The following is a 15,166-nucleotide window of genomic DNA, read 5'->3' on the forward strand; positions in this document are numbered from 1 at the left end:
GTTTTCCCATCTCCTCCTACCCAAACGTGTCTAAGTGTACTGATATCCTTGAATATTTGCATGCTGATGTGTGGGGTCCCTCTAGTGTTTCTACACATGGGCGAACCAATATTTTATCATTGATAATTATTCAAGGAAAGTTTGGGTGTTACTTTTGAAACATAAGTATGATGTTTTTGAAAAGTTTAAGGAGTGAAATATTTTGATTGAGAATCAAAACTCTTAGGACAGATAATGGTCTTGAGTTCTTTAATAAACAGATGAATGATTTATGTGTTACCTGGGGTATTAAAAGACATAGGTCTGTGTCGTACACACCACATCAGAATGGTGTTGCTGAGAGGATGAATAAGAGACTTTTAAAGAGGGTGAGAGCTATGTTGGCATCATCTGGGTTGTCTAAGAAGTTTTGGGGGATGCTTTGCACACTTCTGCTTATTTAATAAATAGGTCCCCTAGTGTTCCCTTAGGAGGGATATGTCATGAATCTGTGTTTTCAGGTAAACCTCTTGATTTGAGCAACTTAAAAGTTTTTGGCTGTGTTGGTTATGTGCATCAAAAGTTTGAGCCTAAGTCCAAGAAATGTGTGTTCTTAGGCTACCCTAAGGGGGTAAAAGGTTATAGGTTTTGAGATAAGAGTGAACTTGGGCTTAGGATTGTGATAAGTAGAGATGTTGTCTTTAATGAGAATGGCTTTCCTTCCTTGTCTATGTCCCTCACTCTTGTTAATGATGTTCCTAAATAAGGTGGAGCATGTGCCTGTAGTTTTTGATCAACTTGTTGAACATGATGTGAATGTTCTCAATGAGGTGGAGCATAATAATGTGCATAATATTAATGATTTGCATGATTCAAATTTTTTGTATGATTCACATGATTTTTTTGATGATTTGAATGATTCAAATGTGTTGTCTAATTCACATGATTTGTCTGATGATTTGCATGACTATCAACTTGCTAGGGATAAAAGTAGAAAACTATTAAAATGTCTGCTAAATTTAGGGATGATAATTTGAATAATTGTAATATGTCTGAATTTGTTTTTAACATGTTTGAATCCCTAGACTGTAATGAGTCTATCTCTTACAAAGAAACTTTAAGGTCTAAGTTTTTTCTACTAAATGGATTGTTGCAATGAATAATGAGATAAATTCCCTAAGAATCAATGATACTTGGAAACTTGTTCTTAAACCTCATAATTTCTCCTTAGTGGATTGTAAGTGATTGTATAAGGTGAAACAAGAGTCTGAAAAAGTTAGGTTAGTAGACAATGGATTTACTTAAAAGGAGGGAATAAATTATACTGAAATTTTCGCTCTTGTTGTCAAATTCACTATTGTTAAAATAATTCTTGCTTTAGTTGCTCACTTTGATTAAGAATTGAAGAAAATGGATGTTACCAGTGCTTTCTTACATGGTGAACTTGATAAGAATATTTATATGCATCAACATGCGGGGTTTGTTGACCCCAAGTCGCCTTACCATGTTTGTTTGTTAAAAAAAGCCTTGTATGGTTTAAAACAATCTCCTAGACAATGGAATATAAAGTTCGATAAGTGCATGCAATATTTGATGTTTAAAAGAAGTTCTTCCGAACATTGCCTTACTTCAAGAATATAGACTCTGTGCCTGTATTTCTTTTGTTGTATGTGAATGACATGTTGATTGTTAGCCCATGTGTGAAGTCTATTATGTAGGTGCAAAAATTGCTTTGTGAAAATTTTGACATGAAAGACTTAGGTGATGCTAAGAAGATTTTGGGCATGATTATCATTAGAGATAGAACAAAATTTTCTCTTGTGTTGAATCAAAGTGCATATGTTGCTAAAATTTTGAGTGAATTTTTTATGGCTGATGCTAAATCTGTGAATGTGTCTCTCGATTCCCACTTTGTGTTAAGTAAGTATTAGTATTCTAAGACTGAAACTGAAATAACTGAAATGAAGAATGTGTCTTATTTTATTTCAATGCTATAAGATATGTTATATATCTCATGATTAACATTATGCCTGATATAGCATATGTAATTAGTTGTTTGAGTAGATATATGTCTAACCCTGGAATGCCTCATTGGAATGTTTTGAAATGACTTTTGAGATATTTGAAAACCATCATTCATGTTGGCTTGACTTTCTCTAAGTGTTCTGTAGGTACTAAGATAGTTCGTTATGTGGATTCAAATTATGCTAATGATAGAGATAATAAAAAGTCTACTATTTCCTATGTGTTTACTTTGTGTGACTCTTGCATAAGTTGGAAGTCTCAACTTCAACCCATTGTTGTTTTATCTACTACAGAATCTGAGTATGTAGCTGCCACTAAAGATCTTAAGAAAGCAATTTGGCTTAGGACTGTTTTTGTCTGAAATTGGTTTTCTTGACAAAAATGTGGTTGTATTTTCTGATAGTCAACATGTTATTCAACTGTGTATAAAATCCTGTTTTTAATTATAGAAATAAGCACATTGATGTTATGTTTTATTACATTCGGGATATTATTGAAAAGGGCATTGTTAAGTTAGAGAAAATTCTTTCGAAATTTAATCCTGCTGATATGGGTACTAAGTGTTTACCTGCTGAAAAATTTATTTAATGTCAATGAATTTTAAACTTTGACTTAGGGAAAGCTCTTTGAGGTTCGTCCTTTGTGGACATGTCATATTTTGTGATTTTGCCTTCAATCTTTGTGATTTTCGCATATTTTGTGCTGTTACGTTCGATCTTTGTGATTTTCGCATGCTTTGTGCTATTGCGTTCGATCTTTGTGATCTTTTGACATGATTTGTGTTCTTACCGTGGTCTTTGTGACACGAGTTTACCTTGGGTATTATCTTTGTTGTCTCGGTGGTAATAAATTGGCGATGATATATCTTGTGATTCCGTGATTGTGTGTTGTACTACTTTGGGTCAAAGGTGGAGATTGTTGGGTATTGGTTGACCCAACATTGTGACCCAATCACTAGTAACCCACTTACTGAATTTGACCTAAATATAACTAGATACTACTTTCTTTGTGGGAGGTAGATGTTAAGCTTCTTTGTGGTGTTTGAAGACTAGAGAAAGAGTTGCCTTCTTGAATTAGGTTGTAATGCAACCGAATCTATAAACAAGAAAAACTGAGCACCCAACATCCTATAGCTGACCCTGATTTCAACATTAATTTTAGAAACTAGTCGTTATCTTTAAGTGTCTTTCTACAATACTTTATGACTTGCATTTGCCGGGATCTAGCTAGCTAATGCTTCTCAAATGTTTAATTTTTTTTACCAACTGATGTCTCTGTAAATTGAAACAAGGCTTTTTGCCGAATGATATCCTTACAGACATATCAAGATGCCATCGTCGGTAATTGCGTATATCCATATCAAGATGCCATCACTTTTCACTAATATTAGTAATTAATAAAATTGCTTGTAATTGATTCTTGGTTTAATGCATGTTTTTATTTATTTTATATTTCTAGCTTCTATTTGTCTTTCTTGTACTAATTTAATGCATGTCCTTCCTAATATCAATATTTTTAAATGAGGCAAAAAGTTTGCAAATCATTCAATTTAATATATATATATATATATATATATATATATATATATATATATATATATATATATATATATATATATATATATATATATATATATATATATATATATATATATATATATATAAACTTAACAACTAAGGTCTAGTTTGAATATTCAACTTAATCTCAACTTATTAACTTATTAAGGTCAGTTTCTGTATGTTTGATTTAGCTTATACTCTCAACTTATCTATTTTTATATTTATAATATTATTTAATAATTAGTATTATATATATATATATATATATATAATGTTATATATTTATTAATTTAATTATAAATATTAATAAATGATTTAAATTAGAGAATAATATATTTAAAAATAAATTATATTAATATATTATTTTTATAATTTTTTTGTTAATATATAATTTTAAATATTAATAAATGATTTAAATTAAAAAATAATATATTTTAAAATAAATGATATGAATATATTAATTTTTATAAATATATAATTTTAAATATATTTAATATAAATATGATATAAAAATATAGAGATATATATAAAATAATTTAATAATATTTTAATTTAAAATACTTAAGATAATATAATTAAATATATATATATAAAAATAAAAATAAATGAAAAATAATAAATAAAATGATTAAAAATATATGAAATAAATGTGAGAATTAATAAAATGATTAGAATAGATTGAACAAATTAGAGAAAATGAATAAAATGATTGAGTAATGAGAAAGAATAAATAAAAAAATATTTAAAAGTGATGAGATTAATATAAGAGCCTGAGATTATAAGTTTGAGAGCGTGAGATTATAAGTTTAAACGCTTGAACAATGATAGAAAGAAAGTTTAAAGGCTGAGATTATAAGTTTAAACTTAAAATATATTTAATTATATTTTTTTGTGTTTAAACTTATTGTGCAAAATCAATTAACAGCTTTATAACGCAATCCCCTAATTATAGGCTATATTAGATAAAGCAAACTAGGTCTAACTCAATAAGATAGTCAAAGTTGTAAGATAGTTATTAAGAAATAAAAAAAAAAGCTATCTATTCTTATTTACGACGTCCCAGGAAGTAATAGTTATGGATAATACTATTTTTTAACATTAAAAAAATAATAAATAAACCTAATAATAGATAATATACTAAACTCAAATTTAGGCATAATACTTTATTTTTAATAATATTTAGTTAATTTGTGAATTATTACAATTGAAAAATTACGGCTATTTGAATAAATAATAAAATTCTAATAGCATAAAGAACATGTTTGGAATGCGTTATTTAGAAGGAGAAAAATATAATAATGGTTGATGATTCTGAGTAATTAAAGATTTTTTTTTAATAAAAAGACATAAGAGGGTGATATATATAAATAAATAATAATAATAATTTAAAATATAAGATATTTTAGTATTTTAATTAATGAATTAAGTGATATGATTAATGAGATGAGAGTGAAATAATGTTTAATTTCGTTTGAGTTATTAAAATAATCCAAATTGAACAAGACAATAGGGAATGACAATGAGGTGGTTTGGAGCGGGGAATGAGGAATGCATTTATCATCTCCGCTCCGTTTTTATTTCGAAGAGTTTTTTACTACCATCTATACCTATACCCGTGTATAGGGTAATGCAACCAATACAATTGTATAAGGTCCCATCTTTTAGGACCTAAATTTTAAATTCTTAATATATATAATATTATTAATTATATATTATATATTATAAAATATTTATTTTACCTTATAATATTATATTTATTTCTTTATAATATATAATAAGCAAACTTTTTCTTTTTATATATATAATAATATATATTTTTTCTCACTCAATATTATATAATAATATATATTACTTATTTATCTTTAGTTATTATATATAATATATTAATTTTTTCTCTTCCCACTTTATATCTAATATAATAATATATTAATTTTTTCTCTCTCTTCATAACTTTTTAATTCATTAATTCTATTTATCTTTTATATCATTAACTTTAATTATATTGTGTTTATATTGTATCAGCTTTTCCATATCTAATATTAATTTTTTTATAACCTAATTGTGAAATTCATCTATGAGGTTATAATGCTTTTAAATTTATTTTTTTATTTATTCTTAATCTTATATTTATCTTCCTAATCTCTTTTCATTTTAAAATAATATTATTTTTTTCATTATAGAAACATCATATACAATATATCACAAATAATATTAAAGGAGGTTTCAAAACTAAAGCATATCATTAAGACCACAAGTATTTTTTACCTTGTTTTTGTAATCAATGATCAAGTTATATATATTTAATTTGTATATTTAATATGTTTTTGATTAAATGTACAAATATCATATTTATTTTAATTTTTGAGGGCCACAAAATTTGAATTTGCATTGGGCCTCCCAACTCTCGGGGCCGGCTCTGCTACCATCCCTGCCTCCATTCGGTTTAGGGGATTCCCCATCCCTGCCTCCATTCGATTTCGGAGATTCCCCGCGGGACACCGTTTAAACCATATTTTTAAAAATAAATAAATTTTTATATAAACATATTTTTTAATAAAATATATATTATATTTAGAGCGGTCAGACGGGCTAACCCATGGCGGGGTGGGCCTACTGACCCTACTCATCAAAACCCATTGTTTGACGGGTCGATGGTGGGCCGGCCCTCCATCCCGGCGGGATGAAAATCTCCAACCCAACCTAACCCAAGGTGAATTGCGGGTTAGGCGGGCCAGCTTGCGGGTTGTCTCACTAAATATAAAAATAAATAAAAATCATTAATAGTTCTAGAAAACAAGAGTTCAAAAATATGATCAAATAGTCATAATACACACCACATTTATACTGTTCTTTGCGTCCATTACATTCAGCTTTTTCTATATTATCAATAACCTTCATTTTCTTAAAATACATCCAAATATCATAATATTCCCTAGACTTTTTAGATGACCCTTCATCATGTTTAGCACTTTCAAATTCATGAACATCCAAATTAGTACATTGATTTTGAGAGGAGTCCATTTCGAAAATGAATCTGTTATTTAACGGAATATTAAGTTTCAGACTTTCAGTGTGAAGCTTCTAGAACTGGAACCAAGTTTGAATTCAAGAACCCTTAAAGGCGAGAACGAAGAGAAGAAAGACAGAACAAATAAGTAGCCGACGATCAATGAGCGAAGTATTGATTGCTGTAGTTTGGAATCAAGTTTGAATCCACGAACCCTTGAATGCAAGAACGAAGAGAAGAAATGGGAAACAAATAAGTAGCCGGCAGACGATGGGCGAAGTATTAAGTATTGAATGATGCAGTGCTGTTTGGGAGAGAAAAAAACTAGGGATATGCGGCATATGCCTATAAGGCTATAAATCAGATTAGATTTTTTTTGCCAACTCGCGGGCCCACCCAAGCTCGACCCGCCTAGGCCCGCGACCCGAACGAGATGGCCCGTGTAGGCTCACTTCCAAATGAGTTGCTAATATTTCAACCCAACCCGCCTAAATTGTTTGGCGGGGCGGACCAACTCAACGGGCCTAACCAAATTGACGACTCTAATTGTAATATATATTAAAAAATTATATTATTATAAAAATAAACTTAAAACTCTTATAAAATATAATGAAAAATAAATATTAATGATTTTATATATTTAATTGTGTTTTTAGTATTCAGACATAATCAGGACAGTTCAGGATGGGAGAGACAAATATCATCCTCACCCCGATCAACTACCAATCAAACCGGAGAAAAACCGCTCCAAACGGGGCAATTCAGTTCAGTTACCGCGGGGTAAAATCAAATTAACAATTCAATGAGATATAAAATATATTATAATTTTTTTTTAGAATTTATAATATTTATGTGATCAAAATTTTGGAATAATAGGTATAATACTTCATGTACATTTAGTTAAGTTTGAAATATCTCCTTATAAATGATTTTATTTTATATTGTTCACCTTACATTTATTTTTGTTTAGAATGGTTCCTTATACAATTATTTTTATTTGAAATTATTCCTTATATATTTTTTTTTTGAAATTGCTTTTTATACATTTATTTTTGTTTGAATTTACATACTAAATAACTAAAATTATTTAAAATATTATAAAACTGTTAATTTATGTTGAAAATTGATACAAAATTTTCTTATATATAATATATATAAAAAAATTCTAAGTTTTATTTAAACGATTTAATATTATTTAATTAAAAAAAAACCCAAAAAAGAAAGAAAACAAATGTTCAAATTAAACCAAACAAGCCTTACCTTGATTTTTTAGAACATAAAGCAAAATAAGAAACAAGCAACAAAACAAAGTTCAACACAAAAAGATTACTAGAAACATCTAAAATTAAAGTCTACAACACCTCAACTTTGACAAAGTCTCCAATTTCCTTCATATTTCAAGATGCTTCTCCAAGTATGAATGAATGGGCTCCCATTAATAAGCACTACTATCTATTGACTCTTGTGAAATCTTTGCATTTCTTTACATCCCCATACATTATAAAGCAAAGCACTAAAGACACACTTGAATACGTATTAGTTTAGTAGAATCTATTCCCCTTTGCTCTGGCAATTGCAATGTTTTTAATACCATTTCAAGAACAAGGGGAATTAAAGATATTCATATTCTTTGAGAAGTTTTTTAGAAGGCTGGGTTTCACTTATTCTTCAGAGTACGACTAATCCCTGCGGGTTAAACACATAGTCCGCAAATCTACTCAACCAATTTAACTAAACGAGTTGAACGTGTCGTCTGACGGGGTTCGAACTCAGATAGGTTGGGGACTTGGGGTGTACACCTCCTTTTATTGCTAAGTTAGAAGAGATGATGCTTTTGTTTTTGAGAAATTACCTATAAAGAACTATTAAATAAGTTAGTGGCGTTTAAAATCATTAAAAAATCTCATTTTTATAATTTTAACACTAAAAAAACTAAAATATAGTTAGATACAAAAAAAATTCTGAATTTTTAATTATGCTCAATTTAATTGTTCATCTTTAAAAGAGCAAACAATCTAATCAGCCTTATTTGTTTTTTTTTTTAAAATTATAATCAATTAAGTAAAATACTAAAATTTTATCTCCTTAAAAAAATTATATTATCATTATATATTAATATTTTTAAATCTAGCTTTTTTTACTAAATAAAACTCAAATCTTCACAATCAACATAAATTAAGATTTTTTTTTTTTTTATAATACAACATTTATTTTGAACACTCTACTAAACAAGCTTTTAGACTAAGTTGACAAAATGAAATAAGTCCCAACTATATAAAAACACACGGCATTTGGCTTACAAAGCCAACACATTATTACTAACATAGAGAGGAAGATATGCATTACAAGTAATGCAATTTTTAAAGTTTTGCAGGGAGTACCTCTTGAATATTAAAATGAAAAATTGGGACAGAGGTTAGACTAAATAACGTCTGAAATCTGGTACGGTTAACTACGAAGAAATTAAACTACAAATAATTCCAACTAAATCATTCTACTACGTACACAACTCAAAAGATATTCATTGATCGATGTCTATAATCAATTAGACTCATTATAAACAATCTATATATTTATTATTAGACATAATCACAATATTTGTTTACATTGTTCATTGATATTATGCCACAAAAGGCCTAACAGACACAAATTGAAGGATATATAATAATTTCATTCAAATGATCATAAATTAGTCTACTCTTTCAACTAAGGAAACCCGATGATCATCATTAACTAGTCTTTTCCCTAAAATCTTCATCTTCAAGTCATCAATATAATGCTGATAAACATATGAAACAAAACCCCAAACTGCCAGCACCAAAGAAACCACTTTCACTCCATCCATCTTATCATGAAAAACAAAAACCGCCATCACCGGAATTATAGGCAAACCGAGTGTGCCTATCACATTCGAGAACAATGACGACACCTCAAAGATCAGTCCAACCGATCCGACCACACACAGTTGCCAACAAAGCGCGGTAAAAACCAAGGTCATCACATACCCAACCTTCCCCATCTCAAACTCAACAATTTCCTTCCCAAACAACTTCCATTCCCCACTAAGGAAAACCCCTAGGGTCACCACAGACGTTGCGATCAACGATTGGTAAACGATCATTTCAATCATCACGTTAAAACTCGCCTTCTTGAGAATCTTCCTGCAAGAGAACTGCATCATGGAGAGCCACAACGCGCTACCGGCTGATCCTCCTACGGTTGACAAGAACCCGATGATGTATTTCCCTCTCGAGACATGATTCGACGTGGACGTGTCGGGTTGGAAAATGAGAAGAACAGAGGATAAGGTTAGAAGGATTAGGGAATTGACAATGAAAGGCGTGATCTTTTGAGAGTTTAGGAAGAAGGAGAAAAAAGTGTTGAATCCCAATTGGGTGGCTGAAATGAGAGAGTAAGTTGAAACGGGTAGATAAGCCAACCCAATTGAAAAGAGCATGCAATAAGAAGCAATCAATATCCCAAGGCAAACATAAAGCGATATTTTGACCGCAAAAGCTGGCTGTGGCGGTGGTGGTGGTGGCGGCGTTAATGGGGTTGAAGTTGAATGAATTTGGAATTTAATGAAGAGAAAAGGGATAAGAATAGGAAACCCACTAGTTTGAACCAATGTTGCGATCCATTTGCTATGACCGCCTTTGTCAAAGTATAATCTTCCAAGAAGGACGGCAATTGCTTGTCCGACAAGGACCAAGATTGTATATATGGCCATCCTTAGCCACCATACATAATTAATGGATCCTTCAAACGGGGACGACGACGTTTTAGTATCATCCTGCACTGTTAAGAGCAAGATATTCTAGAGTTGTTAGACCAAAGTTTTCTTCTTTCTTCTCTCTTCTCTCTTCTCTTCTATTTTTTTACTGTTTTTTAGGGTTGAAGCATGTTGTTAATTAAAATGAAGAGTTTATTTAAAAATGTTGACTAGTTAAAAATTTTAAATCAATTACGGTCACTATATATATATCCAGATCTATGGACTGCCAAGCCTAAACAAACTTAATTTTTGAACCTAAAAAAATTGAACAAAATAAAAGTCCTAAATTTTAATTCTGAACAATTAGGTTAGATTATAAAAGCCTATGGACTTGTTGAGTTTAATGTTAACATGAAAGGTAAGATATACATATCTATTTTCATGTTTAAGACATTAATTTTAGTTTATTGAATTAATATTATGGTTTCCCTAAAAAAATGTTGATGTGATATGAGGATAAACATAGGTTTTTGGGTTTTTTTTTTTTTTTTTTTTCATTGTGCATGGTAAAATAGAAATAGTAAAAGGTAAATTAATCCGAGAAATAAATATAATTAAGAGACCTGTAATTTGTGATTGATCAACAGCTTCTTCATCCATGACAAAACTTGAGAGATAGAGAGATATTAGACTGTGTCTTCTGTCTTGATTTGATGGAAATCAAGTTGTGTTCATTCCCTTTTTATTGTTAAATATAATCTACTAACAAAAAAAATGATTAATAAAGTGGCTTAACTTTATAATATAACAAACAAAAGGATTAATTCAAAATCCAAAAATACTCCTTTGAATTGGATTGAATTAAGTTTGGATCAAATTCAGATTGAATTTGGATCATGTTAAATACGAATAGGTTAGAATTATCAAAACTATCTAAACAATTTTTTTTTTAAAATTTTAACTTAATATAATATAACTTTCTTATTTTTCATCACTTAGTCAACTTTTTATTTTATTTTTATTTTAAGATTCAAATTTTTTAATTAATTATTTAATAAATTAGAGAGTAACTAATTAAATATTTTAGCAAAAATAAAAATACTATTTAAATAAATAAAAAGTAATTATAATATTAAAATTTTAATAATTTTTTTTAAAATTAAACATAATAAACATTAAATAATAAAATAAATCGGAAATTAAGTAATTAAATAAAAACATATTTAATTGAATTATCTTAGAGGCTAGCATTTGACTGATTAATCTGAATCAAATCCGAATTACAAAATTTGATTAACGGTCTGAAATAAATTTGAATAATCCAAAATAATTTGAATTACATAACTTTCTTAATTCACTTTATCATTTTTTAATTACAAATAAAATAAAAGAATTAATTATAAAAAAGTATTATTTAATAAATTTAAGTTGACACTTTAAAAAAAATATATAAATATTTTTAGTTTGGATTGTTCAAACCATATTCAATCCAATCCATATTCGGATCCGTATTAATTAATAATATAGTTTGATTATGAATTGATAATTTAGTTTGAATTTAATATATATCGATTTTACGAGTATATTCACCCCTAATAAGGAGAGAGAAGAGAAATTTATTTTATTTTGTTTCATTCAATCAAATTGTGTCACATTCTTTACTCTCTCATTTTCTCTTCAAAAATTTTTCTCCCTATCCTTTATATATCACTAGTGAAAAATGGACATTTACCGATAGAATTTACCGAGAGTTTTATAAAAATCTCGGTAATGGTCTCGAGAGAAAGAAATATTTTGTTATTAAAAATAGATTCTGAGAGATGTGCAAAACCTTCGGTGATATGAGTTTTCATCGAAAGTTTTTCAAATAACCTTCAAGTTTGACTATCCAAAAAACACAGAAAATAATTCTAAGTGTTGGGTTGGGGGTAATTGCAAGGGTTATTAAAAAAATCCTCGGTTTTAACTCTCCCCAAATGGGTAATTGCAAAGGTTTTTCAAAAAACCTTCGATTTTGACTCTTTCCAAAAAAACTGAAAATAATTCTAAGTGTTGAGAAAGGGGTAATTGCGAAGGTTTTTCAATAAGCCTTCGGTTTTGACTCTTCCCAAAAAAATATAAAATAATTCTAAGTGTTAGGAAGGGGGTAATTGCAAAGTTTTTTCAATAAACCTTCGGTTTTGAATCTTAAAAAAAACAGAAAATAATTCTAAGTGTTGGGAAGGGGTAATTGCGAAAGTTTTTTAATAAACCTTTGGTTTTGAATCTTCCAAAAAAACTGAAAATAATTCTAAGTGTTGAGAAGGGGGTAATTGCGAAGGTTTTTAATAAACCTTTGGTTTTAACTCTTCCCCCAAAACAATCTGTTAAATGTGAGTACGGAGAGATATTTGAAAATCTCTCAGTTTTGAATGTAGGTACCGAAAGTTAATTTATTGTCTTTCGGTATTCACCCCCAGTTTTATTTGATTTTTTACTTTTTAGTTTGTCTAAACTCCTAAGCACATTAAGTGTGTTATTTTTTAAGAATAATTATTGTGTTTAATATTATAAATGTACATGATTGTGTTTGATTATATAGAAAGTGTATATGTATGTTTGTGTTTGGTGATAATAAGGATATGTTGGGATTGTGTAATGCTTTAAGGATATCAAATGTGTTAAATTAATATTGTTAAAGGTTATTAGAAAGTAAAACACCAATTAATTTAATAAATTATGAAGTGGTAATACTGAGAGATATACCATTAACTTTCGGTATTATACTTTTATACCGAAATATGTTTATAAATCTTTCAGTATTACCATTTTATAATTTGTTAATTTAATTGGTATTTCATTTTCTAATCTAAACTCCTAACTAATCTAATCAAGTGTATGTTATTTTTTAAGTAGAGGGATTGTGTTTAATTTTATAAGTGTATATGATTATGTTTTATTATATAAAGAAATGTATATGTATGTTTGTGTTTGATGATAATAAGGATGTGTGTAAATTTTGATTATAAGGATGTGTTGGGATTGTGTAACGTTTTAAGAATATCAAATGTGTTAAATTAATGTTGTTCAAGGTTATTAGAAAGTGAATCACCAATTAATTTAAAAATTTATGAAATGGTAATACCTAGAGATTTAAGTATATCATTCAAATATAGTCTTCAAAACCGAGAGATATACACAAATCTCTCGGTTTATCTTTTTAAAATTAATTATGTCATATGTCAAAACCAAGAGATATGTCTAAATCTCTCGGAATTAAGTAATTGACTAAAACCGAGAATTATATGAAAACTATTGGTAATGATCTGTTTAAATAAAAAAAGCCCTTCTTTCTTCTCGATTCTTTTCGCCTCTGCTTTCACTCCTCTTTCTCTCGCCGATTCTTTCCGCCCGTGCTGCCCACCAGCGATTGAAGATGCTGCCACCGATTGTAGACTGAAGTCATTGCTTGAACCTCATGTCGCCGCCTCTTGAACCTCTTGCCACCGCGCCTCCGCCTACATTTCAAGGTGAGTTTCATTAATATAATTAGTTTAAGTTATAATTATTCTAATATATATGTTATATATTGAGTTTGATTTAGGTTATATTAGGTTTGAATTAGGCTAGATCTATGTTATAATTATGTAATTAATATGTTAGATATATGTTAACATGTTAGATATTTGGTTTGATTTATGTTTGATTTATGTTTAATTAGGTTTTATTCATGTAAGATTATGTTAGATTTAGTTAGATTTATGTTAGATTTGGTTTGATATATATTAGATTTGGTTTGATTAATGTTAGATTAGGTTTGAATGAGTTTTGATTTAGGTTATAAGGATTTAATTAATATGTTAGATATTTGGTTTGATTTATGTTAGATTAAGTTTGAATTATGTTTGATTTAGGTTAGAATTATGAAAGAGAAATATAAGCCTAATTTAGATCATGTTAAGTAAATAATAAATGCGGGTTGTTTTCCATCTTATTAGAAAGATGGAAGTACTTGATAAAACTTGGATGACCTTACGTCGAGATCATCCAGTTTACGAGGAAGGGGTTGGCAAATTCCTCGAGTTTGCAGTGAGTAGTACAAGACGACAAACAGTTAAATGTTCTTACGTGAAATGCTTGAACATGACGTCTATGGAAATAATCGATGTGAAGACTCACCTCATCATTTATGGAATAAATTTTCATTATGAATTCTGGTATTTTCATGGATATAAGAGACTTACTACTAACGTGGTTAATGATGATGATAATGATGTCGATGACTTGGATGATGATGATGATGATGGTCGATCGGAGGATGTCGTGCCGAAATTCAAGGATCCTAGAACGGAGATGAATAATACAGTCAATGAAGAGGTCAATGAAGAATGGTATATGCAAGATTTTATAAACGATATATTCTCCAACGTTAATGATGGCCCAAACAACCATGAACCAATCGAAGATACGCAAAGATTTTATAAACTACTTGATGATTCTAAACGGTCATTGTATGAAGGTGTTCGAATAACGAAATCATCAAGACTACTAAAACTTCTTCACATAAAGAATGTCGGTCAATGGACAAACGCTTCGTTCAATATGTTGTTGCGTCTACTTATAACGCTCAATTGTCAAACTCATACTACGAATGTAAAAAATTTATTACAGATATTGTGCTTAAGTATGAGAAGATAGACACATGTAAGAACAATTGTATGCTATTTTAGAAGGAAGACAAAAATGTAGAGTCTTGTAGAGTTTGCGTCCTTTCTAAATGGAAAGTTGACCAAACAAGTGAGGCAGTTCGAAAGAAGCAAAATGGGAAATTCATGTTCACTAAGGCGTTAAGATGTTTCTCTAATACCAAGACTACAGAGACTATACATGTCCTCAAAAACT

General features: G+C 29.1%; 1 protein-coding gene across 1 annotated transcript; it reads right to left on the bottom strand.

Moving 5' to 3' along the window:
• Positions 1-9,259: 9,259 nt before the first annotated feature.
• Positions 9,260-10,945, bottom strand: LOC124935018 (probable purine permease 10). Its single transcript, XM_047475485.1, has 2 exons — positions 10,909-10,945; positions 9,260-10,368 (listed from the first exon to the last, which is right to left on the bottom strand). Exons 1-2 carry the CDS (start codon positions 10,943-10,945, stop codon positions 9,260-9,262), a joined length of 1,146 nt encoding a protein of 381 aa, XP_047331441.1.
• Between the last annotated feature and the right edge of the window lie 4,221 nt (positions 10,946-15,166).

This window comes from Impatiens glandulifera, chromosome 1 (assembly GCF_907164915.1).
Source record: "Impatiens glandulifera chromosome 1, dImpGla2.1, whole genome shotgun sequence".
In the NCBI taxonomy this organism is placed as follows: domain Eukaryota; kingdom Viridiplantae; phylum Streptophyta; class Magnoliopsida; order Ericales; family Balsaminaceae; genus Impatiens; species Impatiens glandulifera.